General features: G+C 41.9%; 1 protein-coding gene across 2 annotated transcripts in view; it reads right to left on the bottom strand.

The window, feature by feature from the left end:
* rab3gap1 (RAB3 GTPase activating protein subunit 1) overlaps positions 1-27,005 on the bottom strand; it is a 201,664-nt gene that overhangs the window by 60,204 nt on the left and 114,455 nt on the right. For both annotated transcript variants that reach the window (XM_060929273.1, XM_060929272.1), the window contains 4 exons: positions 22,690-22,797; positions 19,920-20,092; positions 7,850-7,904; positions 3,406-3,699 (listed from right to left, as the gene is read on the bottom strand). In XM_060929273.1, coding sequence (XP_060785256.1) covers positions 3,406-3,699; positions 7,850-7,904; positions 19,920-20,092; positions 22,690-22,797 — 630 coding nt within the window. The remainder of the gene's footprint in view (positions 1-3,405; positions 3,700-7,849; positions 7,905-19,919; positions 20,093-22,689; positions 22,798-27,005) is intronic.

Here is a 27,005-nt window from a genome sequence, read left to right on the forward strand (position 1 = left end):
TATTTCCTTGTTTGGTTTCCTGATTTCCTGTTTCTAGTCTTTGATTCTGCCGAGTCTACGATAGCCTGTTTGTGCTTCGCTCAACCTGTTGCCCGTTTCACTGTTTTACGATTTTGCCTGCCGTTCTGGATTGTTCTTCACTTGTATTAATAAACACACCTTCTGCACTTACATCCGTCTCCCAACCATCTCTGACAAAATACTTTGCACTCCCTGACAAAGAAGCACATTCACCTGTTCATACGTCATGTTCAGGAACAACCTAATGTCAATGGGGCTAAAACAGCTGCCGTCAAATGGTGCGGTTGGAGTCTCTGCATCCTCCGCATCCTCATCCCCCCCCTTTCCTTCCTCCGCGTCCTCATCCCCCCATCCCTTCCTCCGCGTCCTCATCCCCCATCCCTTCTTCCGCGTCCTCATCCCCCATCCCTTCTTCCGCGTCCTCATCCCCCATCCCTTCCTCCGCATCCTCATCCCCCCATCCCTTCCTCCGCATCCTCATCCCCCCATCCCTTCCTCCGCATCCTCATCCCCCCATCCCTTCCTCCGCATCCTCATCCCCCATCCCTTCCTCCGCATCCTCATCCCCCCATCCCTTCCTCCGCATCCTCATCCCCCCATCCCTTCCTCCGCATCCTCATCCCCCATCCCTTCCTCCGCATCCTCATCCCCCCATCCCTTCCTCCGCATCCTCATCCCCCCATCCCTTCCTCCGCATCCTCATCCCCCCATCCCTTCCTCCGCATCCTCATCCCCCCCATCCCTTCCTCCGCATCCTCATCCCCCCATCCCTTCCTCCGCATCCTCATCCCCCATCCCTTCCTCCGCATCCTCATCCCCCATCCCTTCCTCCGCATCCTCATCCCCCATCCCTTCCTCCGCATCCTCATCCCCCCATCCCTTCCTCCGCATCCTCATCCCCCCATCCCTTCCTCCACATCCTCATCCCCCCATTCCTTCCTCTGCATCCTCATCCCCCCCCCCCATTCCTTTTAGAGAATCCATGTCCCCTCATGTGGATTTTCTAAAACAGCCACTGTCAAATGGTGCGGTTGGAGTCTTGTTCTCGGACTCGACTCGGACCTGAACACTGGGGACTCGAGACTGGACTCGGACTCTAGGTTTAGTGACTCAACAACACCACTGGTTTTCAGTCAAGAGCAGCAAATTCCCTCATATTAGTAAAGAATAATGCAATCTTGACTCTGAAATATCATTTGGCTTTATTGAAGATGGATAAAAACACCCTTTTTTAAGCCAAAGAGAACAGGATTATCATCAACCTTTGCTGAAACGGAAAAGCAAAAATAGTCCTGGACTGCATGCCAAGCTGTTTTAAACATGCTGTCGATTTTGCTCGAGACGTCTCTTGGAAGAAAACCAGCTGCCATCCATCTTAAACACCACTTTCAATACTTTGAAGGCTAAAGCTGTTTTTCCCCCCCCAGCCAAGGAACCTTTTAACTTTAAAAGCAATTCCACAGACCCTCTTGAACACAAATCTGCTTAACAAAAACACAATCCAACTATTCAAATATTTTCCTGTTTATCTCAACACCTACAGTCATATTTTATTTATTAATTATTAAAATAATCATTTTCCCCTGAACGAAAGTCCTAATTTCTGCCAAATAAAAAGCCTAATGACAATAAAACCTCAATAATAAACATAACACTGATAATGGTGCCACTGTAACATAACTATATTTTTTTTGAGAGCAGCTGGGCTAAACGATCGCGTCAACAACTTTGTGAGAAGTGTTGATAAATGTACAGATATTCAAAAATGTTTGCTGCATACAAACGTTCAGCCAGCCAGCACACTCGGTACTCAGAGTACCAATATGGATCTGGGTTTGTTTCAAAGGAAACAGGATGTACAAATTAAATTAACCAAGTGTAATTTGATGGTAAATACTAAATTTGGTTCAACCAACCCCCTAGTATTTTCATTGCCGTAACGAACCCCTGAGCTGAAGTAGGTGGTCTGGTGGAACGCACTGTGACCTTTAAAATCCACCAGCATGTTGAAACTTTCAACCTTTGGTCTGTCTCCGGAGACGCACTCTTAGAGCAGACACGATGCCAAAATGAAAATTTACACCACTAGCGTAAATGTAGCGTTCGTTCCCCCTTGGACAAAACAAAAATGGCTTCAATAAGCCTAGGAAGTACTGGGACCAAAGTCAATATTTTGGTACTTATTTTACACTTCAAACTCCAGAGCAATAAAAGCATTTACTTACTTGATCGCAACATCTCTTGCCGTTTTATTTTTACGCTTTCCAGCAGGTCAGATCTCCTCCTCGACTTGTGCCGTACTTTCAATTTCTCTCCCACATGATCCTACATGACCTACCGGCTCTTAAACGATGATATCACTATCAGGTACGGTATATAGGGCTATAAGCAGACCGTTTACATAATCGCCTTTGCGAAGTGGGTGTACAATGATGAGTAAAGAAGATTCATCTCTAATAGAGGGGAGAGAAAAAAAAAAGAATGTTTTTTCCATCTAAAACGAATGCTGCAAATCACCTCGGACCTTTTGTCAGATGTGTCACGCTTGCTGCCGAAGTGGCCCTTTTTAGGGGTGTTCACACGGCACATATTTGCATCGATGCTGCACCGATGTATTTTGTTGCGATATATCTTACACCGGTGTAAATTTTGTGGAGCGTTCACATGTCACAAACCTGCTTACTAGAGAGAAGCGTGTTAGCACCGGTGCAGCCCCACTTGCGATCACACGGCAGGTTTTGCGACCGTGCTATACGATAATAATAATAATAATAATAATAGTGCGGAAATGAAATATGCGCACAAGTGAAAACGTACTTCCTTTTCCCAGTTGTCATGGCATCACCAAGCGCCGGGAAAACAACGTGGATGAAGACACCAGTGTTGCCAGATACTGCTGACGTTTTCCAGCCCAAAATATGTTCAAATCCGCCAAAATGCACTTAAAACCGCCCAATCTGGCAACACTGGAAGACACGCAGTTCTGTTGTTGTTGATATTCGCCATTTTGGAAGCGCAAAATACCAGGATGCAAATTATGCAATGCCTGTATGTAATCAACTCTCCTCACACGTAGCGAGTCTACCCCTGTAGCGTTCAGACGTCCCATTTTATATCGGTGCTGCCCCGCAAACTAGCATTTACTCCGGAGTAAATTTCTTAAACCACCTCCTGAGCAGGGTTAGATTTGCACCGGTTTAAGCAGCTTTCAGGGGTGACACCGGTATAACTTTGTACCATGTGAACGCTCTACCGGGGCAGCCCCGGTGCTACACCGGAGTAAAAGTTACCGTGTGAACACCCCTTTTGTTAAGGGACATGATGGGACGTGAACGACACATTGTTCAATATAGTAAACAGTGACTTCTTGTCTACCTGACTCACCTGCGTGACTGGTATATACAGCAGCTCGTTTGAGTTGAGTAGGGTCAGCTTGCCATGAGGCTGCATTCGACCCTCAGGCTTTATTTTAGCTCCTGTTCCTTTAACTCCATCTGCTGGTACGTCCTTCATGTCTTCTGCATCACTCAGGCACTCAAAGAACTCGTCCTCGCTGTCGCTCCACGAATCCCAGGACTTTCCCGGTGACGCCTGAGGCACCGGGAGTCCATTTTCACTGGCCGCATTTTTCCGGAGGTCGTCCCGTGCTTTCTTGTGTTCGATACAGCAGTTGAGCATCTGTGGACGAAAGAGGATTTGTCAAGCTGAAGGATTAGGGATGTTAACCGATGACCGTTTGACCGAATCAACGTCAACCGGTTAATTTTTTTTTGGTTGTCGGTTAAAAAAAAATAATCAATCGTTTTGAAGCTGCCGATTTTGGAGTGGAGAACCTGGAATTCTGTGTTGTAAACGCCTGGGGCGTGCCATGCGGTGTAAGGACGACAGCTGACAAATCAGAAACACTCATTCAGTCATGTCCTGCCCTCCCGCCCCAGTTGAAAACAGCTGCCACTCGGCGAAAGAAAAGTGTAGACACAGGATTTTTAGCTTACAAATTACTATTCTGTTTTTTTTTTTAAATTATTATTAGAAAGCACATCGAGTTTAGTCCTGCCTTGGCCAGTACATTCTGAAAGCATGTTTCGGTCTGTAGCCAACAATGCGTGTTATTGCAGATCATATCTCTCCACACAAACTAAAGGCGCAAATGCCGACTTTTTCACGGCTGAATTGTGCAGATCCGATTTTTTTTTTGGGGGGGGGGGGGCGTTAGAGTGTCTGAATAATTTCATCAGAGTAAATTCTGTATTAAAATTACTAAATAAGCAAATGCAGTTATAGTCCATGAAACATAGGAAGTATGAGAAGAAAACAGTAAATCAGAAAGCTGCACACATTTGTGCAGCTTCCGCAAAAACGTGCGCAGCTTTCTGATTTACTGTTTTCTTTTCTCATACTTCCTATGTTTCATGGACTGTAACGGCATTTGCTTATTTAGTAATTTTAATACAGAATTTACTCTGATGAAATTATTCAGACACTCCAACGCCCCCCCCCCCCCAAAAAAAAAAAATCGGATCTGCACGATTCAGCCGTGAAAAAGGCGGCATCCGCCAAAAGGCGCGCCGTTTGCATCCCTGTTTAAACTCATAGGTTAACCGACTTTAACCGGCTAATGAGGCTCGGTGGTCGGTCAAGATTTTTTTTTTTTAGTTTTTGCCATCCCTATGAAGGATCGAATGAAACTTCCATATCCATACCTGCCTTGCCCTGATTAGTGCTCGAGTTAAAAAAAATTTAAAATTTTACTTCACTTATATTCACAGAAGATAAAGAAAGAACAGTAGAGTGAAGCATTTATGAACAGAATGCAAACCCAGGTATGAAAGTAGATTAAAAAAAATAATGTCAAGCAGCACGAACAGTTCAGAGTACAGTGAGAATTTTAATGCATATTTTCACCTGTCTTTGACACGGACTTTCCAGACGGAGCGTAATAGCACTGACGCATTTAATGTGCACCTTTAAAATGACTGCTGGAACATTCGTTTTGAAAAATGTCAAGTCAAAATGACTTTTAGCTAAAAAACCCCCCTTTGCTTTTACTCATTTGTCAAGTTCTAACCAGGAAGTCGTTCATGAAGAAGGTCCAGCTTTAAACTAATAAACTACAATACTTTCATTCAAGTGGGAAAAACATCCAAAATGGAAAGACGGAGATCAGGAGATCCAGAATGCGAGAAGCTGTACTGTGGACGTAAATAAGTAATGATTATTTGAAATGAACAGATCACGTGTGAACAAATGCAAATACAAACAGGTGCACTATTCATTGGGTGTTTTTGTTTTGTCTACTGTCGGTTGTTTGCACGAGTAGTCTGCCCTAAACACTGGTTTACTCAGCTCCAAAATACAAGAGTGTTCCGAGAGCACAATATCCCCCGCTGGCAACTCGGTCACAACTCTGGTAAAATGCGACCGAATTGAATGAAATTGCAATATGCGTATTACCGACATTTAACAAAGAATCCTGTCAAGTTTCGTGAAATTCCTCCAAAAATCGTAGGAGGAGAGGAGTTCAAAAGGTGAGTACCCTTCCCGGGACGGACAGATGGACATCGCCACGACATAATCCCTCTTCGGGCCTTTCGGCCAGCGGGGGATAAAAATTGTGAGGGAAGTTGATTTCAGAAAGCAAGCACACCTTGATGAAATTGCCCAAGTTTGTTAATAATCAGGTGCATAACTCGGGGAAAATTTGCCCAAATTAAATGAAATTTCAATCTGTGTATAGCCGTCATATAACAAAGCCTTTTGCCAAGTTTGGTGAAATTCCTCCACAAATTGTGAGCGGAGTTGAGTTCAGAAGATGAGTGCCCTTCCCAGGACGGACGGACAACCTTGGATACAAATCCAAAATACATATATTTAAAAAACTAAACAGAGCAGGTAGAGACAGTAGAACGACATTACACCCCTAATCTGTACAATATGCAAGGACAGATTTAATAAAAATGGTGCCAGTCTGTATTCTTTCCTAATTAGTGGACATTTCTTTCTTTATTTATATTCTCTTTTCATGACACCGCTTCCCCTTTCCCTCCCTCTAAGAGCAGCTATAAAATTAGCTAGAAGAAAGATTTATACAGAGTACATGCAGTCCCTACGTAAATCTGTGTAGTGAAGTCATTCCTGTACTGAAAGTTCTGACGCTCGTGATTTCTTTCGAAAGAAGAAACGTACTTCCTGTGTGTTTAGCTGTTCTGACATTCTTGGCTCCAAATTCGTCGTAGCTTGTCTTATTTCCACAAAATTGCCTTAACTATTCGTTCATCAAACTGTGTATATTTATCCTATCCACATTCACTGGATATGAGCAATCGCACGCTCTGATTGGCTACTCTACGACAAGGATATCAGCTCATATACCATGAGTAGAGAAAATCAAAATGGCGGAGCGCATCAAGTCCAATATATCACTCTCATCGAGTATTTAAAAGAAACAGAAACAGCTAAAAGAATATACCCCCCCAATATCTCCTGTTTCACACTCCAGCCCAGTTGGTGGCAGTATTGCACCTTTATGTTGGTTTGCCAACCGCCAAAAAACCCTAAAGTAGTAGTAGTGGCGGAGTGTGTTGCTGAACCAACCGAGGACGAAATAAAAACTATTCGAAAACAAAACCGCCCAAAAAAACAAAAACCATCAAAAAAAAAGGAATGAAAAGTATTTGATGGTAAGAATTTAATAATTTTTTTAAAAATTAAATAAAATTCCCGACAGCTTCTTGTTCTCTCTCCGAGGAAGTTCAGCATGGTGCGGCGGGCCATTTTTTTTTTTTTTTCAAGAATCATAGCAGCAGCATTTTTCACAAATTGGTACTGTCATTTCGCCGGTTTCTTTACATTCTAAGCAGAAATGATTTGACATTTTGTACAAAGTTTTTATTTTATTGAATTTGCATAAAATAAAAATGCTCCGTTTCTCAAAATCCAGTGAATGTGGATAGAATAAAAAAAAGTTATTCCACTCAATCTCATCGTACATGGCTTATAGCCAACTTGCACCATCAGCTCATATATGACTCGATTTCATGGAACACACACACACACACACACACACACACACACACACACACACACACACACACACACACCAATCTTGCTGCAGCCCCATCCTCATCTTGCGCACAAATCAGAGTATCAGGTACCACTAACTTTAGATGCACAGAGATAAATAAAATGCTGAAGGATAGTGAAATAAGAACGATAGATAGTGAGATAGTGTGTGTGAGAGAGAGAGAGCGCGAGGTAATGGTGGCTTTCCACTTACTTTATGACCATGGGTCCCGTCTGGGCGCCCCATTTTATTGATGTGATTGCAGATCAAGCAGCTCTCTCTGCTTCAGCTACCCAGACAGATATTACCACTCTCTCACTTTCTCTCTCTCTTTCTTGTCCTCCTTCTCCCCACGGATGACTTTATTACAGCCTCTTCTCCTCTTCTCACTCTCGCTACGTTTTGGACTCAGACAAATGCAATGGAAGAGCTGTGAAATGGTCATCAGGGGCCACATTGCACTTCAAATTTAAACAAGGCCGTCGGTATTAAACGCTTGGATGTCGCGTCTAATGTTGAAGGAAAAAAAAAAAAAAAATCCAGCTTCGAGCCATCTTGGCGCTGTAATGCTACCGAGGGCGGCGACGCAAAGATGCGAGTGCCATCGAGACCCATCGGGGTACTTTTAGCCTTCGTTCACATTTAATGAGGCAGATATACCGCACAGAGTGGCTCTGTGAACGCAGTTCAGATTTCCATTAAGCGACTCGACAGCCCTGAATGCATCAAGAACAAAACGATGAGGGCAAACTGTAAAGCGGTTACCTGGAGTTTTTGGTGGAGAAGGCAGCATCGCAGATCAGGAGGGCCAGCAGGCAACCTGGAAAGAACACAAAAAGGGGGGAGGAATTCAATCGCAAAACATGCTGTTGATAAACTATTAATACAAAGACAATCCAGTGATCCTAACAATGGACCCATTTCCATATTTCCACCGACGCATTCTATTTTCACTCTCATTTGCACACAATGATATGGCAGGACGGAGAGCCGGAGGGACGGTTATTGTTCCTCCATCCGCTTTATCAGTGAGCAGAACAGATACAGTGCTCTCCTTCGTCTCTTCAGAGAATTAAATCACCCAGTCTGCCAAAAAATATAACACGAACACAACATGGCCTGATCAAAATAATTCTGATCAACTTCAAGAAGTCAAAAAAAAAAAAAGCGCGAGGTCATTTCTTGCTGCCCAATTCGAGTACCATCTGTCTTTTTTGTACTTTCCTGTTCGTTTTGTTCTTTATATTTTTTTTAGCTTAAAACCCATTCCAGGTCCACATCACAGCATTTTGAGACTTTTTCCAGACAATTCTAATCTGCTTCGAATCAAGATGTAAATTTCCCCTCATTCATGTTCATGACAGATGGTCCGCATGGGTCTAGGGAGCAATTAGCAACAAGCATCAGCACACAGGCGCAATGTGTGATATGACAAATCTGATGTCTAACCAAATGATCAAGTATGACAAATCTGTTCGTAAATAAATAAATAAAACCCCCAAAGTATAAAAAGATAAATCGGATAAATCTGAAGACTTGCTACGAAATTAATAAAAATCAAGAATTCCATTCAGAAAGAAAAAGCAGTGAATTTAATATTAGATAACTCGTTCAGAATTAAAGGAGAACTGAAGGCAAATGTTTTATTACCGAAATTCTATTTCTCATTGTATTAAATATCGGAATGCATTTTTGATCGCTATTTTGTCGCTGCTATAGCAAGCAATGAGTGTTTGAAATACGCTCTGTAATATAATCAGTCCGTATGTCAAAGCAACGGCCGTAAACGAGATTCGTTGAGACCTGTGCGAGACATCGTAGGACGGAAGCAAAATGTAAAGCGGAAATCAAAGTGACCGACATCTGCCGACGTTCCCAGTGTCCAAAATCGCTCTCGTTCACTACTCCCTACTCCCTATATAGGGAATTACTATAAAGAGGACTATATAGTGAGCTCATTGGTAAAATGAGAAGGAAAAAAAAAAACCGCTTTCGGACACTAGTCCGTCGTGCTGGTATTTACGTCATTACTGTCGCACAATTAAAACGTGCCAGATCAGTCGGCTGGTGGGTTTTCAAAATAATAAACACATGCATGTATTTTTGTGATAAATCCATATTATACTGAGCGTATTTCCCACATTAATCAATACAAAGTACCTGCATCTTTCAGTTCTTTTTTTTTTTTAAATCAAGGCTGAATACTTTCTTCTTTGCCGCTGCCTTTTATTAAATCAAATTTGAGACTTTTAATTTGATTTCTTTCAGCGCAACTGCAATGCATGATGGGATATATTGCTTGGGTTAGTGACCATCGGTTGTACACTACTTTTCATGATGCATTGTGGGATACTTTGAGTGCAATATATTGAGGTATTTCACCTGACGTCACAGGGTCACGTGACGCCCCGGTGTCCGCCATTTTGGACGGCAAGCTAGCTAATGTCAACAACAGTAGCTAGTATGTTACTGTAGCAATGTTTACGTTCAGTCATTTGGATGACTGTTAAAACCTTTCAGTCTCAAGTTTTTCCTTTACTGGATTTACTAGTTTACTGAGCCAGCCAGCCCCGGAGCGCGCTCAGTAAACTAGTAAATACAGTAAAGGAAAAACTTATAACGGTCCATGTCTCAATAGACTAAGAAGTTATTTCAATGACATTTAATAACATTTTGTTTATCCTGAGGACCGAAAGTAAATGAAAATGTGAACAAATCTTAGCTGTCAGTGAACAATTCTGGTGGAAGCAGGTAAACGTCGTTCTCTAAGCCTGCTAACCTCAATTTTTGCAAATACCTCTCCCTCTGCTCGCCCTGTAAATGCCCTACGTCGCTGGATAGTGAAGGTGTTTTCTGCATCTTGCTCCTTTTTCTTTTATGTTTTTCGTTTGTCGCCTTCCTCGCATTCAAACTGATTCGAGCCGTGACGTCCAAAATGGCAGCATCACATGACTTGGTCACGTGAGTGAAATACCTCAATAGGGTGTAAATAATCCTCACTAAGGTTTTGGACAACACTACAAAATGGCGTCCTCACTATATATAGTGCCCTATATAGTGAGTAGGGAGAGATTTCGGACACAGGGGTTGTCAAAAGCCGCGCGCGCCCTCTTTCGAATGCTGTCGTAATCCAGTCAGAAGTTCTTGTTTGTTTTGATAGCAATCAGGAAAGTTTGAAAAAAGTAGGCAGTAAGCGTCGTTTAACTCGTTTTTGTGCAATATTTCGTTTGGAAACCAGTTTTCAAAATGGCGGCACTGACACCTGGCTGACGCTTCTTCACGTTTCGAAATCTCGCACAAGTCTCGTAAAGATCGCGCGGATAAGCGACGCCTGCCGTGGACCAAACGAACTAAATTCAGCACGGCTAAAAACCGAACAGGCCGATACGGATAATATTTAATTGCAATTAGTTGCCAATATGAGTCACTATATAAGGTTACTAAAACCGAAAACGTAATTGAACAAACACGTTAATTAAGAAATAAAGCAAGTTTAAGAATGACTTCAGTTCTCCTTCAATTGATTTGGGGCTTAATATTCGGGGGTAAGAGGTTTAAATGAACCGAGGAGTTGTATGCAGATAAACCAGTGGAATGAAGGGAATTGCAAGGGAAAGCGATAACTTTGGGAAACAGGTTTAGGGCAATTCAGCCAGTGGGGATGGTAAGAAAAAAAATGCCTTTCCAACCCGTCTGCCTAGCGCTGATTTTCTTCCCCCTTTCCCAAGAAACCTGCAGTTCGGTAGCAATCAAATCCACACTCCGACTGCGGTTACAGTGTCCTCCCAGGGAAAATCCAACGGTAACCTGGTTCCAGAGGCTACTACACTTGACTTTTAGAACTACCACTGCACGGTCATCCACCGTCTGCCTCCTCCCACTACGCTCTCGACTCATTCATAAAACGTAGCACCAGGCTAGCCTACCATAATTACCGTGGTGGACAGTCCAACCTCGTGGCAACGAAGAAAGGCAGCAAACGAACACTGCTTTACCATACAGGATTTATACAAACATTGCAGCCACCCACCCACTATGAGCTCGCTTTGTGCACAGCTGCAGTGTCGTGCTGGAACAGGTTTCCAGTGAAGAGAAACTGTAATGCTACAGCATACAAAGACATCCTGTAAAAGTTTTGTGCGTCCAACATAGCGTTAACAGTTTGGGGAAGAACGACATATGGGTGTGATGTTGACGTGTACACGAACTTTGACAGGACAAAAACTATAAAGCAGTTCCGCTGACATGGCATGAAAATATTAATATTTCACATCAGACACACAAACTAATAAAGATCTCAATGTTTTGTACGCTTGCGTGAAAGGGCCTTACTTGCAAGCCCGGATTGGTTTAATTCAAGCCAGTCAAATTCAAAATAAATTCCAGTGGCTAGCTGCCTCACTAGCTAACACACGAATGCGAAATTCACTTTACTTGCCGAGTTTGTTTGAGGTTTTGAATCCACTCTAAAACTTTGGGTTTGATGTTTAGTTCTCAGTACCTTGGATCAAGGAACCGACTCCCACCTTCGATGTAAACCAGATGCAGAATGGGGACTTAATGACTCGACATGCAACATTTGTTTACTTAAAAAAAAACACACGTTGAACGATGACGCGTTCAATGTGAAAAATGGCTCAACTGTAGACAGACTGATTCAAAGAGCTATGAACTGAAGGACTGTACACACTACACACCACGGCATGCCTCATAAAGGAGAACTGAAGCCATTTTTAAACTTGCTTTATTTCTTAATTAACGTGTTATTCAATTACGTTTTCGGTTTAAGTAACCTTATATAGTGACTCGTATTGGCAACTAATTGCGATTAAATATTATCCTTATCGGCCTGTTCGGTTTTTAGCCGTGTTGAATTTAGTTCGTTTGGTCCACGGCAGGCGTCGCTTATCTGCACGATCTTCACGAGACTTGTGCGAGACTTCGAAACGTGAAGAAGTGTCAGCGCTGCCATTTTGAAAACTGGTTTCCAAACTAAATATTGCACAAAAACGAGTTTAAATGACGATTACTGCCTACTTTTGTCAAACTTTCCTGATTGCTATCAAAACAAACAAAACTTCCGGCTTGATTACGTCAGCGTTCGAAAGAGGGCGCGTGCGTCTTTTGACAACGTTGGTCACTTTGATTTCCGCTGTACGTTTTACTTCCGTCCTACGATGTCTCGCACAGGTCTCAGTGAATCTCGTTTACGGCCATCGCTTTGACATATAGACTGATATATTACAGAGCATATTTCAAACACTCATAACTTCCTATAGCAGCGACAAAATAGCGATCAAAAATGCGTTCCGATATTTAATAAAATGAGAAACAGAATTTTGATGATAAAAATTTGTCTTCAGTTCCTCTTTAATATTATTTCTAAAATTATTCCTTTTAATTATTACACATGGTTCATCCAGTTTAGTTTAAGTGTTTAGTTTTTTGTTAAATACAATGCGACGTTGTTAGGCCTTGCCTGATGCGACGACTGTTACCAGAAATACGCAGAGGTGAACGTGTAATGCTTTGATTTACAAATGATGGAAAATGAACTTTTCAGAGTCTTGAGTTGGGGAATGATTTAGGTTCTGGGGTTTTTTTTTCTTCTGTTTGTGTGTTTGAAATGGTATCGGCATCACCAAGCTGCGGCCTTTATGGTGTGTAGGTGTAAGCATGGTCGCCTCACAGCAAGAAGGTTCTGGGTTCGAGCCCAGTGGCCAGTGAGGTTCTTTCTATGTGGAGTTTGCATGTTCTCCCCATGTCTGCGTGGGTTTCCTCCGGCTTCCCCCACAGTCCAAAGACATGCGGTTAGGTTAATATGGGACGGCCTTGGGCTGAGGTGCCCTTGAGCGAGGCATCTAACTCCCAACTGCTCCCCGGGCGCGGTTAGCATGGCTGCCCACTGCTCTGGGTATGTGTGTGTGCTCACTGCTTCAGATGGGTTAAATGCAAAGAGGAAATTTCACAAGTGTGTGATGAATAAAGTTGTGTTTTCTTTCCCTTTGTATGAAACCATGTGCAAATCTCAGTTTACAATAATTATTAACTTCATTCTACATCTCCAATATATGAACTTTTCCATTTAAAACGAGTGTTGCCACTTTCCTTGATGAGTTTGAACTGCTCTAGCGGACTTTTTAAAAAATTGGCAGTATCGTCTGCCTGGCACCTTGGACTAATGAACAAAAAGAAACATAAATAACTGCGCTTTAACCTGGCTGGGATTTTCTACGCTACAAACTCCATGAAGACATGGCTTGGAGGAGAAGAACTCGAGTGTCCTGACCTACACAGAGCCGTGACTGAACATCTTTGGGACGAATTGGAACACTGACTGCATCCCAGGTCTCATCGGTACCGACCTCACGAATGTACTGCTGAATGAACACAAATCCCCACAACTACAGTCTACTCCAAAATCTAGTGGAAAGCCTTCCCAGAAGAGTGGAGGTTATTATAACAGTAAAAGGGGTTGTTCAATAAGCACAAAGATGTGATGGCCAGGTGTACACATACTTTTGGCCACAGTGTACAAGCAGACCGTTAGCTCTGTGTATTGTTGTGAATTTAGAAACGGCATCTCGTGGAAAAATTGGCAGCGTTATTCCATCATTCAGTTAGTCTGAAGTGAGACATGGTTATACACAAACCACTGTCCTGCATTATCTTCAAACCTTCCATTCATAAAATCAGTGAAATTTAGTTCCCTCTGAAATTTGGTCATTGTGATGCATGTTTATTTCTGTAATATCACAAAATATCAGGCCATTCTGTGGCTGGGAAGTGATTTAATTTGAGGGGATTAAAGCAAAGAACGTGCATGAAATCGCTCGCTTTGCGCAGTCAAGCAGCCAGAGGAAGTCTGTGTGCACGCGCATGCGCAGGTTTACCTTTGTGCACTGACGGTTCCATCATTCTGTCGCTAAACGAACAGCTGATCACACCGAGGTGCTCGCTGAGCGCCGATATTTAGTTTGGTCCTGCGTTTCCTTTCCTTCGTATATAACAACGTTTTCTCGCTTTCCGTTACTGTAGTCGCTCTTTCACGTTTCATTCGCACGCTCACGTCCTCCATTTTTCTCTCCCGTTTCAAATTTGTATCCCACAATGCCTTGTGCGAACGGGGAAAGCCCACCATGTCATGCATGATGTAGTATCTTGTATTGCGTCATGGTGAAGCAGGAAAAAATAGCAGCGGATTTAGGGCCATGTGGCTCTCAATTCATTAATTGTTCTATTTAAAAAAAAAAAAAACTAATAAAATTAGAAGTCTGATTCGAATTCAGTAGCTTTCAGTCCAGTAAACAAAAATAATTAGGTGTTGGGGAAAATTCTTTGAATGACCTAAACTTGAAAAATCTGAAGGGCAGTACAGACTGCTGCTGAACAACAAGAACAAACAATTATGTTAATTGGAGAATTTTGCCAAATTTGACTAAGAAAAGAAAAAAACACTTCTGTGCAAAAGTCTTTGGCACCCTTCCCCCCCCCCCCCATACAAACTTGTAGATTTCTATTTTATGACTTCTACATTATCGAGTCAGTACAAAAACATTTTAGAGTCCAAGTGTTCGTTTTCCAGCACAAAATTAAATGTTACAGGGAAAGAAAGTTTGTATCTGAGCAGCATAGTCCATAAGAGAGCACTTTTCAGATTAAAAAAAGAAAACATAATGAAGGCTGCTGGGTTTTGGTGCAAAATGAAGAAACGAGTGTGAGAGTCAAAGAGTCCAGATGAACTGCGGCTGGTTCTGTAAGATGCTCAGTAAAACCTACAGCTCATTTCCGCATAAAACTGCACTCACTGCACCTCAGACTACTATTTTTTTTTTTTTTTTAAACCCTTGTATGGCGTTCGGGTCTGTGGGAGCCGTTTTCATTTTTGATCAAAGGAGCAATGATACGATTAATTATTTTTTCAAACTCCGACTCATTGGCCTTGGCTCATTTTCTGTGAAGAACATACGGTATATCGGAACACATTTTCAATGACCACACGCTGTACCCCCCCACACACACTTATATTCCATACAGGATGTTCGGGTCCACTGGACCCGGGGCTAATAAAAGTGTGGACCTTCACTCTGTCCTCCTCCTGTCTGGGCCTGCTGTTAGTGTGCGCGTGTGTGTGTGTGTGTGTGTGTGTGTGTGTGTGTGTGTGTGTGTGTGTGTGTGAGTTTTGTGTTTCTGCTGCTGCCGTTCAAGCACCGACACCTGTCTGCTCTCACATTCCTACACATTTTACCCTCCGTCTTGCAGGAACCAAGACAGAAGTTCCCATAAATTGGGGGCGGGACACAATAAATATAGCTTTTCCAATGTGGCTCCTTATCACAACTGATCAAGATCGTCAAAAGATTCTCTGCTCAGATGGACTTGCAAATGATTTTGGAAGAGAGAGAAGCTTTTGATGATGATGTAGAGGAAGTTTCAGAATGTGAGGATCACATTTCCAGAGGTGGACAAAGTACAGATCCCACTGGTCAAATGTTAGTCCGATACAAGTGAAAGTTGTCCGGTCAAATTTTTACTTAAAAGTACTTGCTTTTAAAAATACTGAAGTCTTAAAAGTAGTGCTGTCAAGCGATTAAAACATTTAATCGCGATTAATGTTGCGACTGTCATAGTTAACTCGCGATTAATCGCAATTTAATCGCACATTTTTGTCACATGAAAAACCATTGTAATTCTCTTATCAGCATAAAAAAGTGAATGGGCTTGCTCACCGTTCGAACTACGGGGGTACTCGGGGGATCCGAGATCCCTTGAAAACATGATTTGGGAAATGTTGGGGGGTCTCTAAAATATTGGCAAAATGATGTTTATTGACACAGCAATCGTGTGTAACGGGAAGCATTTGCATATCCGAAGTGAGCGCGCGATGGAGATCCGCGCTCTGAGACAAGCGCAAGCACACACACCCCCCCCCCCCCAAGGGAAAAAAAAGGGACCCCCCGAAAATATCGGCATAGTTCGAACACTGGTTGTACCAATGTTTTTTTTTTATTGCAGAGCATAACACGTCTTGTCACAGCCACTGCAAAGTGGGGCTGGAGCCGCCGATGGGAAAAAGAAAAATAAGCCGAACACCGTGGCTCTTCGGGGGAGGGCAGAGGACTCTGGCTGTGCGGGGCGTGGCATCATGTCACAGAGCGTTAATCTCGCGATAAAAAAATTATCGCCGTTAAAATTGAGTCAAGTTATCGCGTTAATAACGCGACATTTTTGACAGCACTAATTAAAAGTAAATTTTCTGCCAACACATTGTTGTATTATTGCCGCAACGCTTACAAAACCTAATGCTGTTACCAAAGACAGAAATGTGAATTCACAAAATGAACGCATGCTGTGCCATCATGGTGGTTTAACGTTAAGCTAGCTAGTCAGTGAAACTCCACCGGACATGCTAGCAAACTCTTTTCAAACTCAAAATCATATTGGGTAGCTAACGTTACTAGAAAAGAAATATTTCTACATTCTGTTTATTTGGCAAGATTATGCTAAAACATATTTCTGAAAGGACTTCAGATAAGTTAAATGTTATTCATGTTACAGTAGCATAACTCTGTTTTTACATGCTAACTAAGTGTGTCCAAGTTAACTAGCTATATGTTAACGTTAGCCATGGACAAGGCTACAACAACTTGGTGGGCAAATCCATAGAAAAAGTCAGTTGACTAACCAGACTGCATAGCTACGTTTGCAACGTTATCGCTAGCTCTAAAAGCACAGACAACTTCATTGCACGCTTTCTCTTGGAATAAAACGTATATATACACCTCAATATGCTTCTGCAGGTTGGACGGCGAGTTTTTGTAGGCCGTGATGTGGTTCGTTTTCAGCAAACAAACATTTAAAATGAAATGAAATGAATAATCCTTTCAGAAAACTGAAACATGGGTTCTCGGTATGGCCCTGGGTGCATGCATTCCCGAGAAGAACCGCCTCCTTTCATTCTGCCATCAACTGATTGTGTTAAATAACACTGCTGAGAAATCACTGAACTTGAGTTTATACAGTCTATGGACGTGACGTGACCCTAGTGATTACTGATCAGCTGTCTCGGTGTCACCTGTGAAAAAAAACCAATCACATTTTAGAAAAGAAAAGAAAAAAACATCCACTTTCAAAGCTGCTTCATAGTAACGAGTAACGAGGACCTTGACGGAAATGTAGTGGAGTAAAAAGTACGATATTTGTCTTTCAAATGTAGTAAAGTTAAAGTCATAAGTTTCCACAAAAAAAAAGAAAAAAAAACCCTTAAGTACAGTACAGATACTCAAAAAGTGAACTTAAAGCAGATACGCAGAACCATGGCCTGACTTTCGTTTATAAACGCCTTCAGACCTCAAGAATGGCACAGGAATAGTTTTAAGCGTTAACAATAAATCTAATACAGTAATTTTTACGATTAAAGCGATTCATATAGGTAGCGGTCCGAGTGAATGACCTTGATGTCCGTAACGTCACAGCAGGAAGTCTATCGGTCTCATCGCCATTTCCGCTATACTGAGAAACAGAGCTGACTGCAACTCCGATCCTCCATTTGGAGCTAATTTATCGCCATGCCACGCAGATGTGTTGCTGGCCGGTGCAGCAACACGACAGAAGGTGGATTTACGTTGCATTCATGGCCCAAGAATGTTCAAACTGCAAAGATTTGGACGTATTTTGCGAGAAGTTCACGGGCACATTGGACGCTATGAAGTGGTCTCTCCTCTGCTCTGCACATTTTACTGAAGACTCGTACGAGACCTCTGATATGTTGAGGAGCGTCGGGTATAAGCCCGTACTGAAAGAGGGTGCAGTCCCAACAATTAAAGAAAAATAAAACAAGTATTTATTTATTTATTTTTAAAAGTGAGTTCAGTTGCACCAGTCCTCCTGGAGCGTGAGCTGAGGGTTGTTGGTAAAAACCGGGACGGGACATATCGCTCGGGCAGTGACCTCGCCACGGTTGTTATTAAAACCGGTGACGTCCCGTTCCGTCCCGGGTTTTAGTAATCGCCTGAGCCGAGCAGTAATGGCGGAATACTCAGTATGAAGAGAAAGAGTGGAGCAGCCGTCTGATTTCTAAACTGGATATCGCTGCCATCTCGCCCTCACGTGGAAGAAGTGAATGAACGAGGAACTGAACGAACAACTGAAAGTCAGATAGTTTCAAAAACAATCGGCCACAAGATCGGCCTTCAAGAAGCGAGAACACAGACGGGTAAGCTCCGACTCGCATTTGGATTTAAAAAAAATAAATAAAAACATGTCATTTACCTGCATTTAGATTAATACGTGTAACTTGTATTGTGTGTTTAAGTTACCGGTATGAGATTTAATTTGCTTCAGAATGTGATTGTCTCAGTTCATCTGATTATTTAATTAGCCTTTTACGTTTTATCAGTGAAAATGCATGCATGTACATGTATGTTGCATAAGTTATAACACCCATCCTGTTTTAATATGACAGTCAACCCACAATCAATGAAGTCAAATCAGTCTTAGTTGAGCAAGTCGGTAACGGGATTTCTTACTTTCACCATAAAGTTTTATTTATATATGACTTTGGTCTATACCTGTCAAAGGCCTCGGCCTTAAAACCGGTTCCCGCCGTGATGTCACGCACTCAGGGCTGGCTGGCTCAGCAGGGCAGCTCAAATGCCAACTTTGCGGTCGATTTTAACTCTCAAAAATATATATATTTTTTAATTCCCATTTATGCAGCGTACAAGAGTCAAGGATGGAGATACTATCCACTCAGAAATGCATTTAAAAATAAAGGTTCTGCGTATCTGCTTTAAGTACAGTACTCAAGTAAATGTACTTAGCTACTGTCCACCTCTGCACATTTCTGAAAATTCAGTCTGACAGTGACTTTGAAGAAGAGGATGAGATGGAGCATCAGCCCGTCCCAAAACGAAGACGAGCATGGGGATGATGTGCTGTAGAGACTGACATGGTTACTGTATGTGTTCAGCTTGTGGTGTGTAAACTGAACTGAATGGGTTCAATTTCAAATGAAATTCAAAGAAATAAAATTCAGTTATTATGAAAAACCTCGCTTCATTTGTAAATTTGAAGACAAACATCTTTTTTCCCCACTCATATCTTGACTGTAATTGATTTCGTAAATTTACATTTTATTAAAAAACAAAACAAAAAAAAAAACAAGTAGCACTTTAAAAAAAATAAATAAATGTAATCTAACAAAGGTAAAGGGCAAATATTAACCATATATGCTGTTTATATTGCTTGTAATTGGGGTGAAGTAAACATCTGTTAAGGCTTGGTCACAACCGGCCGTACGTGCGCCTACGCCCGGTCTACGTGCAAAAAACGCAAGGAGGGCGCACGTGTGACGTGCTGATTTTCGAGCCGTAGACTGGCCGCAGAGGTTCTTTGTCATGCCAAACAAACTCTACGGGCGCTTACGTTTTTTTCAGGTTGCAAGACAAACTTACGGCCAACGTGCGTCTTTCTCCACGAACGAACAACAACAACAAAAAAAAAAAACGCAGCAATTTGGGAAACGCCAAAAATCGCACGGCCAAAAAAATCGTATGTCCGGTTGTGACCTAGGCTTTAAGTATTAACATCTGTTAACTGTGAACGCCACACAAGGGTTAAAACAAAAGGGTCGTCTCGCACCAAATACTGACTTTGTTTCATTTATTATGGCTGGCTTACTTTTTTGTTCAGTCTGAATTTGTCTCCGCTCATAAAGTCTTCTAATAAAACATCAGTTTACCTTGCCTGTGCACTCAGTGTCTAATATAACAGACCTGACGTCTAGCCATGCACATTACGGAAACGCGCTTGACGTGGTGAGACATCGTTTTACCCGTAAATGAGGTAATTGTTCTCCCAGTGATTGCGCATCTCCAGCACGAACTCCTGCCACAGGTGGGCCACAGCTCTCACGCCGCCGTGGTAGAAATTCACCAAACACACACACAGCGCCAGCCTGTAGGTCAGACAGTCCCACGGAGCCGACTTCAGCACGCTAAACAGATTCTGTCCAAGAGAAACGCAGGACACATGCTGGTGTTAAAAATTAATGTCGAATATATTTCGATACATTTCCTCAGTAATGTATTTTTACCGTAGGAGTTCCACATAGCAAATGTTAATGTTCGATATACAGATATAAATCAATGTCATGTGGTGCAAAATGAATCAGATACACGAGACACAACAAAACAAAACGTCTCAGACGTGCGCGGACTTGATTTGTTAGGCCTTACAACCCCGACTCCAAAAAAGTTGGGACAAAGTACAAATTGTAAATAAAGACGGAATGCAATGATGTGGAAGTTTCAAAATTCCATATTTTATTCAGAATAGAACATAGATGACATATCAAATGTTTAAACTGAGAAAATGTATCATTTAAAGAGAAAAATTAGGTGATTTTAAATTTCATGACAACAACACATCTCAAAAAAGTTGGGACAAGGCCATGTTTCCCACTGTGAGACATCCCCTTTTCTCTTTACAACAGTCTGTAAACGTCTGGGGACTGAGGAGACAAGTTGCTCAAGTTTAGGGATAGGAATGTTAACCCATTCTTGTCTAATGTAGGATTCTAGTTGCTCAACTGTCTTAGGTCTTTTTTGTCGTATCTTCCGTTTTATGATGCGCCAAATGTTTTCTATGGGTGAAAGATCTGGACTGCAGGCTGGCCAGTTCAGTACCCGGACCCTTCTTCTACGCAGCCATGATGCTGTAATTGATGCAGTATGTGGTTTGGCATTGTCATGTTGGAAAATGCAAGGTCTTCCCTGAAAGAGACGTCGTCTGGATGGGAGCATATGTTGCTCTAGAACCTGGATATACCTTTCAGCATCGATGGTCTCTTTCCAGATGTGCAAGCTGCCCATGCCACACGCACTAATGCAACCCCATACCATCAGAGATGCAGGCTTCTGAACTGAGCGCTGATAACAACTTGGGTCGTCCTTCTCCTCTTTAGTCCGAATGACACGGCGTCCCTGATTTCCATAAAGAACTTCAAATTTTGATTCGTCTGACCACAGAACAGTTTTCCACTTTGCCACAGTCCATTTTAAATGAGCCTTGGCCCAGAGAAGACGTCTGCGCTTCTGGATCATGTTTAGATACGGCTTCTTCTTTGAACTATAGAGTTTTAGCTGGCAACGGCGGATGGCACGGTGAATTGTGTTCACAGATAATGTTCTCTGGAAATATTCCTGAGCCCATTTTGTGATTTCCAATACAGAAGCATGCCTGTATGTGATGCAGTGCCGTCTAAGGGCCCGAAGATCACGGGCACCCAGTGTGGTTTTCCGGCCTTGACCCTTACGCACAGAGATTCTTCCAGATTCTCTGAATCTTTTGATGATATTATGCACTGTAGATGATATGTTCAAACTCTTTGCAATTTTACACTGTCGAACTCCTTTCTGATATTGCTCCACTGTTTGTCAGCGCAGAATTAGGGGGATTGGTGATCCTCTTCCCATCTTTACTTCTGAGAGCCGCTGCCACTCCAAGATGCTCTTTTTATACCCAGTCATGTTAATGACCTATTGCCAATTGACCTAATGAGTTGCAATTTGGTCCTCCAGCTGTTCCTTTTTTGTACCTTTAACTTTTCCAGCCTCTTATTGCCCCTGTCCCAACTTTTTTGAGATGTGTTGCTGTCATGAAATTTCAAATGAGCCAATATTTGGCATGAAATTTCAAAATGTCTCACTTTCGACATCTGATATGTTGTCTATGTTCTATTGTGAATACAATATCAGTTTTTGAGATTTGTAAATTATTGCATTCCGTTTTTATTTACAACTTGTACTTTGTCCCAACTTTTTTGGAATCGGGGTTGTATATTTGTAAGTGTCTGAAGCTTGGCGCTTTATAGCTGCTTTAAAGATCTCAGAATGATCAGAGAGAAACTTCCAGCACTGTTTACGGACTTACACAAGCCTGTTCGTTCCGTTCAGCGGTGAGTTTTGGCTACATTTCAGTCCTGCTTTTATTGATGATGCGCATAATAAGTAGCGCTCTACAGTCGATAAGCTCACTTGCAGCACGTATTACAGCAAGAAGCCAGTGTAAAGAAAAAAAAAAAGACTTCATTAATTTAATTGACCACTTAATTTAATGCATACAATGAAACCCAAATGCCCTCTGCCATTAACTATTGTGGTTATATAATTCATCAACATTTTATTCAGTCAATTCTTAAAGCAGAGATTTGCTTTACAAAATCCTATTAACTATAAATCTATCCGAACATCCTGTTCACAGACCATTTGCTTCATTTAATACTAACAACAGTCTACTCCTACCACCCGGTGTTAATCGTTATCGTCCCTACGTTTAGGACACGCCATTTCGATTTCTATTAGTGAAGAATAATGGCATCTTATTTCAAGAACAATAAAATAAGACGCGTCCTTGGTACTGGATGATTTTTTTTTTGGGGGGAGGTTTGCAGTTTAACCCAATCTGAATCAGATTTCACAGATCCATTCCGGATTTTATCGGCCTGAGCGAGACTTGCAATGATGAGCTCACAGAAAGGTCAAACTCATCCAAAGATTACATCATGGCATGAGACATCATTTTTAACGTAGGGCTCCACTCACATAGTCCTCCGTTTCTTTATCTGGATCGCTCTTTCCTCCCGGGTTCGACTGAGGCGCTTTAGCTTCGCTGGAGTCCGATTTGTCCAGTGCGGCATCTGGGAAGAGATACTAACAAAAACACCTGCAATCAGCAAGCATGTCTCTTACCGTCATGGATCTTCTAAATGAAAATAAGATCATGGTAATAAGACTTTTGGTAGCATTTTCTAATCCTCTGCTGCTCATCTACAAGCACTGGCGCAATCAAATTCGCCAAACCAATCGACTCTTTATTGGTCCCAGAAAAAAAAAAAAAAAAACTCATTAGCACAACCTGCAATCGTGACTCACCAGTCTAGCTGTAATCTTCACTATGAGGCTGTACAAAACACACACCATGCACTAATCACAGCAACGTTTTAGTCATCGATGAGTCACTACTGAGACTAAAGCCAATCAGATCAAGGCAATTAGAGAATAATAAAAAATAAAATTTTTAGATTAAAGGCTGAATGATGTACAAACTTACGACACTCATGACAAACTACTTGATGACTTTTTTTGTTGCGTGATTTGAACAACTTTCCAGTTTAAAACCCTTTATTACCTTCACCAGTTTTGCTGGAGGAGGTAAATGTTTTAACCTCCATCTGTTTATTTGTCTGTTCCCAATGTAACTCAGAAAGTAGTGAACGGATTTGGATGAAATTTGGAGGAAAGGTGGGCCTCGGGCCAAGAAACAATTGATTAGAGTTTGAAGCAAAACTGGATATCTATGTGCATCCAGGATCCAGATACGTTTCCTAATCCAGGATATTTTTTTTGTGGTCTGTTCACAACATAACTCAAAAAGTAGTGAACGGATTTGGATGAAATTTGGTGTACGGCTTTAGCATTATCCAGGCTTGTAGTACTCGAATCTGACTCGTGGCCTAATTTTAAGGACTCATGACTTGAGCACTGATGACTCGGACTGGTGCATTAACTGCATTCGGACTCTGATTTTTTCTTTATTTTTTGTAACATGCCATAAATATCTTGCGCCAAATTATTATATCTATATTAATTTTTATACTAATTTTGTCCAAGAGAATGCACGTTCACCTGTTCATACGTCATGTTCAGGAACAAACTAACGTTAATGGCGCTCAAATGCCTGGAGAGAAGCCCCTAGGATTGTTCGCTTTGCTTCTACAGACTTCTCATGCGGTGGGGAAAAAACGCACTGCTATGTGTTCCGTATGTAGAAGAACTACCAAGGAGACGACGGGGAAAACCTCGAACTTCAATCGTCATTTGGCAAGACTCCACCCAGAGAAGGAAGTGACACGCTATGTTCATTGCTCTGTTGATAGCAGGGCTTGCTGAGCGATGAACTAGCTAGTGTTAACCCTCTCTCATACTATTTGCCCTGTTGATAGTGGGCGGGGCTTGCTGAGCGATGAGCAAGCTTTTTATCTGTAGCCTGTTAACTAAAATGGGGCAGTCGAGCAGGAACGTTAGTCCAATATAGCAGCAGAGACGCTTTCACATGAAGGCAGCAACAGCCACCGTCACATGGTGTGGATGGAGTCTTGTTCTCGGACTTTACTCGGATCAATAGTGGACTCGACTCGGACTTGAACACGGGGGACTCTAGGTTTAGTGACTCGACAACATTGGTATTATCCTAGGTTCAAGTGGTTTGATTTTGATGTTGATATGCGGCTTGGGGGAGGTATACACTCGACTCTACTGAGTGCCCTTCTAGTTAACGAAGGCCTCGGTCCAGTCCAATCCAGTCTAAAGCAGTTCTTTGCTAAAAGTTAAAATCAGCCTGCTGAAAATCAAAACCTGTCCATGAATCAGGCTGTAGATGTATCGTGGTGTTTTTCCTCACCCTGACGCAGGGTGCGTCAGGGTGAGGAAAAACACCAAAATACATCTACAGCCTGATTCGTTGGATTCTGATTAGTCAGAAGGTGTTGATTAAGTTTCTATAATAGCAGCTCTGAGAGTAATGCCAGCCACAAGTCAATAACAGGTTTATATTAATTGCTCTTGATCTAATATGTTATCTATAGTACTGTTTCTATAGTAACATTTCACATGGACTTGGATGGCAGATGTTCTACATAATCTATGACATTGCGGGTATTTAGCAAACGCTCTTACATACATGTCAACCTATACGGAATGTCCATATTTTATACGGATTTGATTCAATAAACGTAGTATACAGGCGTACAAATAAAGTTATACGGATTCTTTAAAAAAAAAAAAAAAAGAGCTATAATCAATTCCCACGATAAAAGAGCGCATAATAACAAGTTCAATTTATATAGCGCCTTTCACAAACCCAAGGACGCTTTACAAAAGAATTACCACCAAAAAAAAAAAAAAAAACTAGGAAGAATAGTGTGAGGTAAAAGTTTTCAAGTTGGCTTTGAAGGAAGAGAGAGTGGAACAGTCACGAAGTGATTGTGGTAACGAGTTCCAAAGTTTAGGAGCAGCAACACTGAATGATCTGCCACCCATAGATGCCAGTTTAAAACGTGGGACAGTCAGAAGTCCACAGACGGAAGATCTGAGGGAGCGGGAGGGACAGTACAATGAATTAGCTCACAGAGATATGAAGGCGCGAAACCATGAAGAGCTTTATAGGTTAAAAGGAGGATTTTGTATTTGATCCGAGAGATAACTGGCAACCAATGCAGCTGCTGTAAAACAGGAGCGATGTGAGCAGTGCGCTTGGTGAGTGTGAGGACTCTAGCTGCTGAGTTTTGGATGTACTGCAGGCGATTGAGCAATGTGGCAGGGAGACCATAGAAAAAATAAATGCATTGACCAACATATTGGCATCAGTTTCCAAGAGAAAAGGGCGGAGACGTGCAATATTGCAGAGGTGAAAGAAACGTACTGTACACCACAGAAAGCACAAACAGCCAGTAAAGAGTCTTATGAAATCGCGCGTTATCTTGTGGTAGCAAGACTTCGTTCCACTTCTGATCATGCACACACTGCATTGCGAGAATCCCGCCAACCGGGAAGTAACATTTTGTTTGAAACGCGTATTTCCACCTGAGCGACTTTCACTAGCGACTGAAAAGATTCTGAATGGGCACTCCGGCAAGATCAACACAGACACTTGCTGTGACATGCAGCCTCGTGAGGTATTGGTGCAGACTGCTAAAAAAGCTGTCATGGAGTACAATTCAGAACATTAGAGTGACACTTTGTGTTTTTGTCAAACATTGGAGCTTTGTATTCATTCTGAAGGTTTATTGTTATTAATATTGAATAAAAAGTAACTGGGATTATCATTGTTAATTATCATTCAAATTTTAGGTAAATTATTTTAATTTGCATCTTATACGGATTTTATAAGGGAAATACGGATTTTGGAGGTTGGTTATACAGGTTTGATTGACCAAAGGTTGACATGTATGCTCTTATCCAGAGTGATGTCCAACATACCCAGAGCAGCCTGGGGAGCAGTCGGGGGTTCGGTGCCAGCGTTCTAGTCGAGTCACTAAACCTCAAGTCCCCAGTTTTCAAGTCCAAGTCATTAAAGAACATTTCGAGTCGAGTCCGACACAAATGACACAGCTGTCACACACGCTCAAACATATTGATAGCTTTGAGTAGTGCGAAGCTATATCTACGGTATGCATCCCATACTGTAGCTTGCAATAAATTCACAAAAAGTCTTCCATCAGGAATATGCACAAAATTAGTATTAAAATATTAACGTGTATATAAATAGCTTATGGCAAATTATTATGGCATGTTACATAAAAAAATCTGAGTCCTCGTTTCCAATTTATGAGTCCAAGTAATCAATTCTCAAGTCCAAGTCAAGTCACGAGTCCGAGTCCTGCAAGCCTGTTAGGTGCCTTGCTCAACAGCACTTCAGCCATTCCTGCTGGTTCAGGGAATCGACTCGGCAACCTTTTGGCCCCAAAGCTACTTCTCTAACCTTTAGGCCATGGCTTCCCCAACTCAAAAGCTAACTCGAAAAGTACGACGAATAAACAGATTAGAAACCTGACTATCAGTGAGAATTTTCTGTGAGAAATTTTAGAACGTTTGTTGAGGATTTTTGGAAGGAGTCTCCAGTGTCAGGACATCGTACGGTACCAATCCGAGGCAAAGCTGTTACCGAGGTTCATCCACAGTCAAGTCTTCCAGACACAGGGCTTTGTACTTTTTGTGATAACATGACAAAATGTGCTTTTTTGCATTATTAACAGAGGGAAAAAAAAAGGAGGCTGATGAAGGAACAATTGTTTATTGCTGTTGTCTCACAAGTGAGAACAGGAACTAACGCGATTCACAGATAATCCACAACATTAAAA

The sequence above is a fragment of the Neoarius graeffei genome, chromosome 9 (genome assembly GCF_027579695.1).
Source record: "Neoarius graeffei isolate fNeoGra1 chromosome 9, fNeoGra1.pri, whole genome shotgun sequence".
Classification (NCBI taxonomy): Eukaryota; Metazoa; Chordata; class Actinopteri; order Siluriformes; family Ariidae; genus Neoarius; species Neoarius graeffei.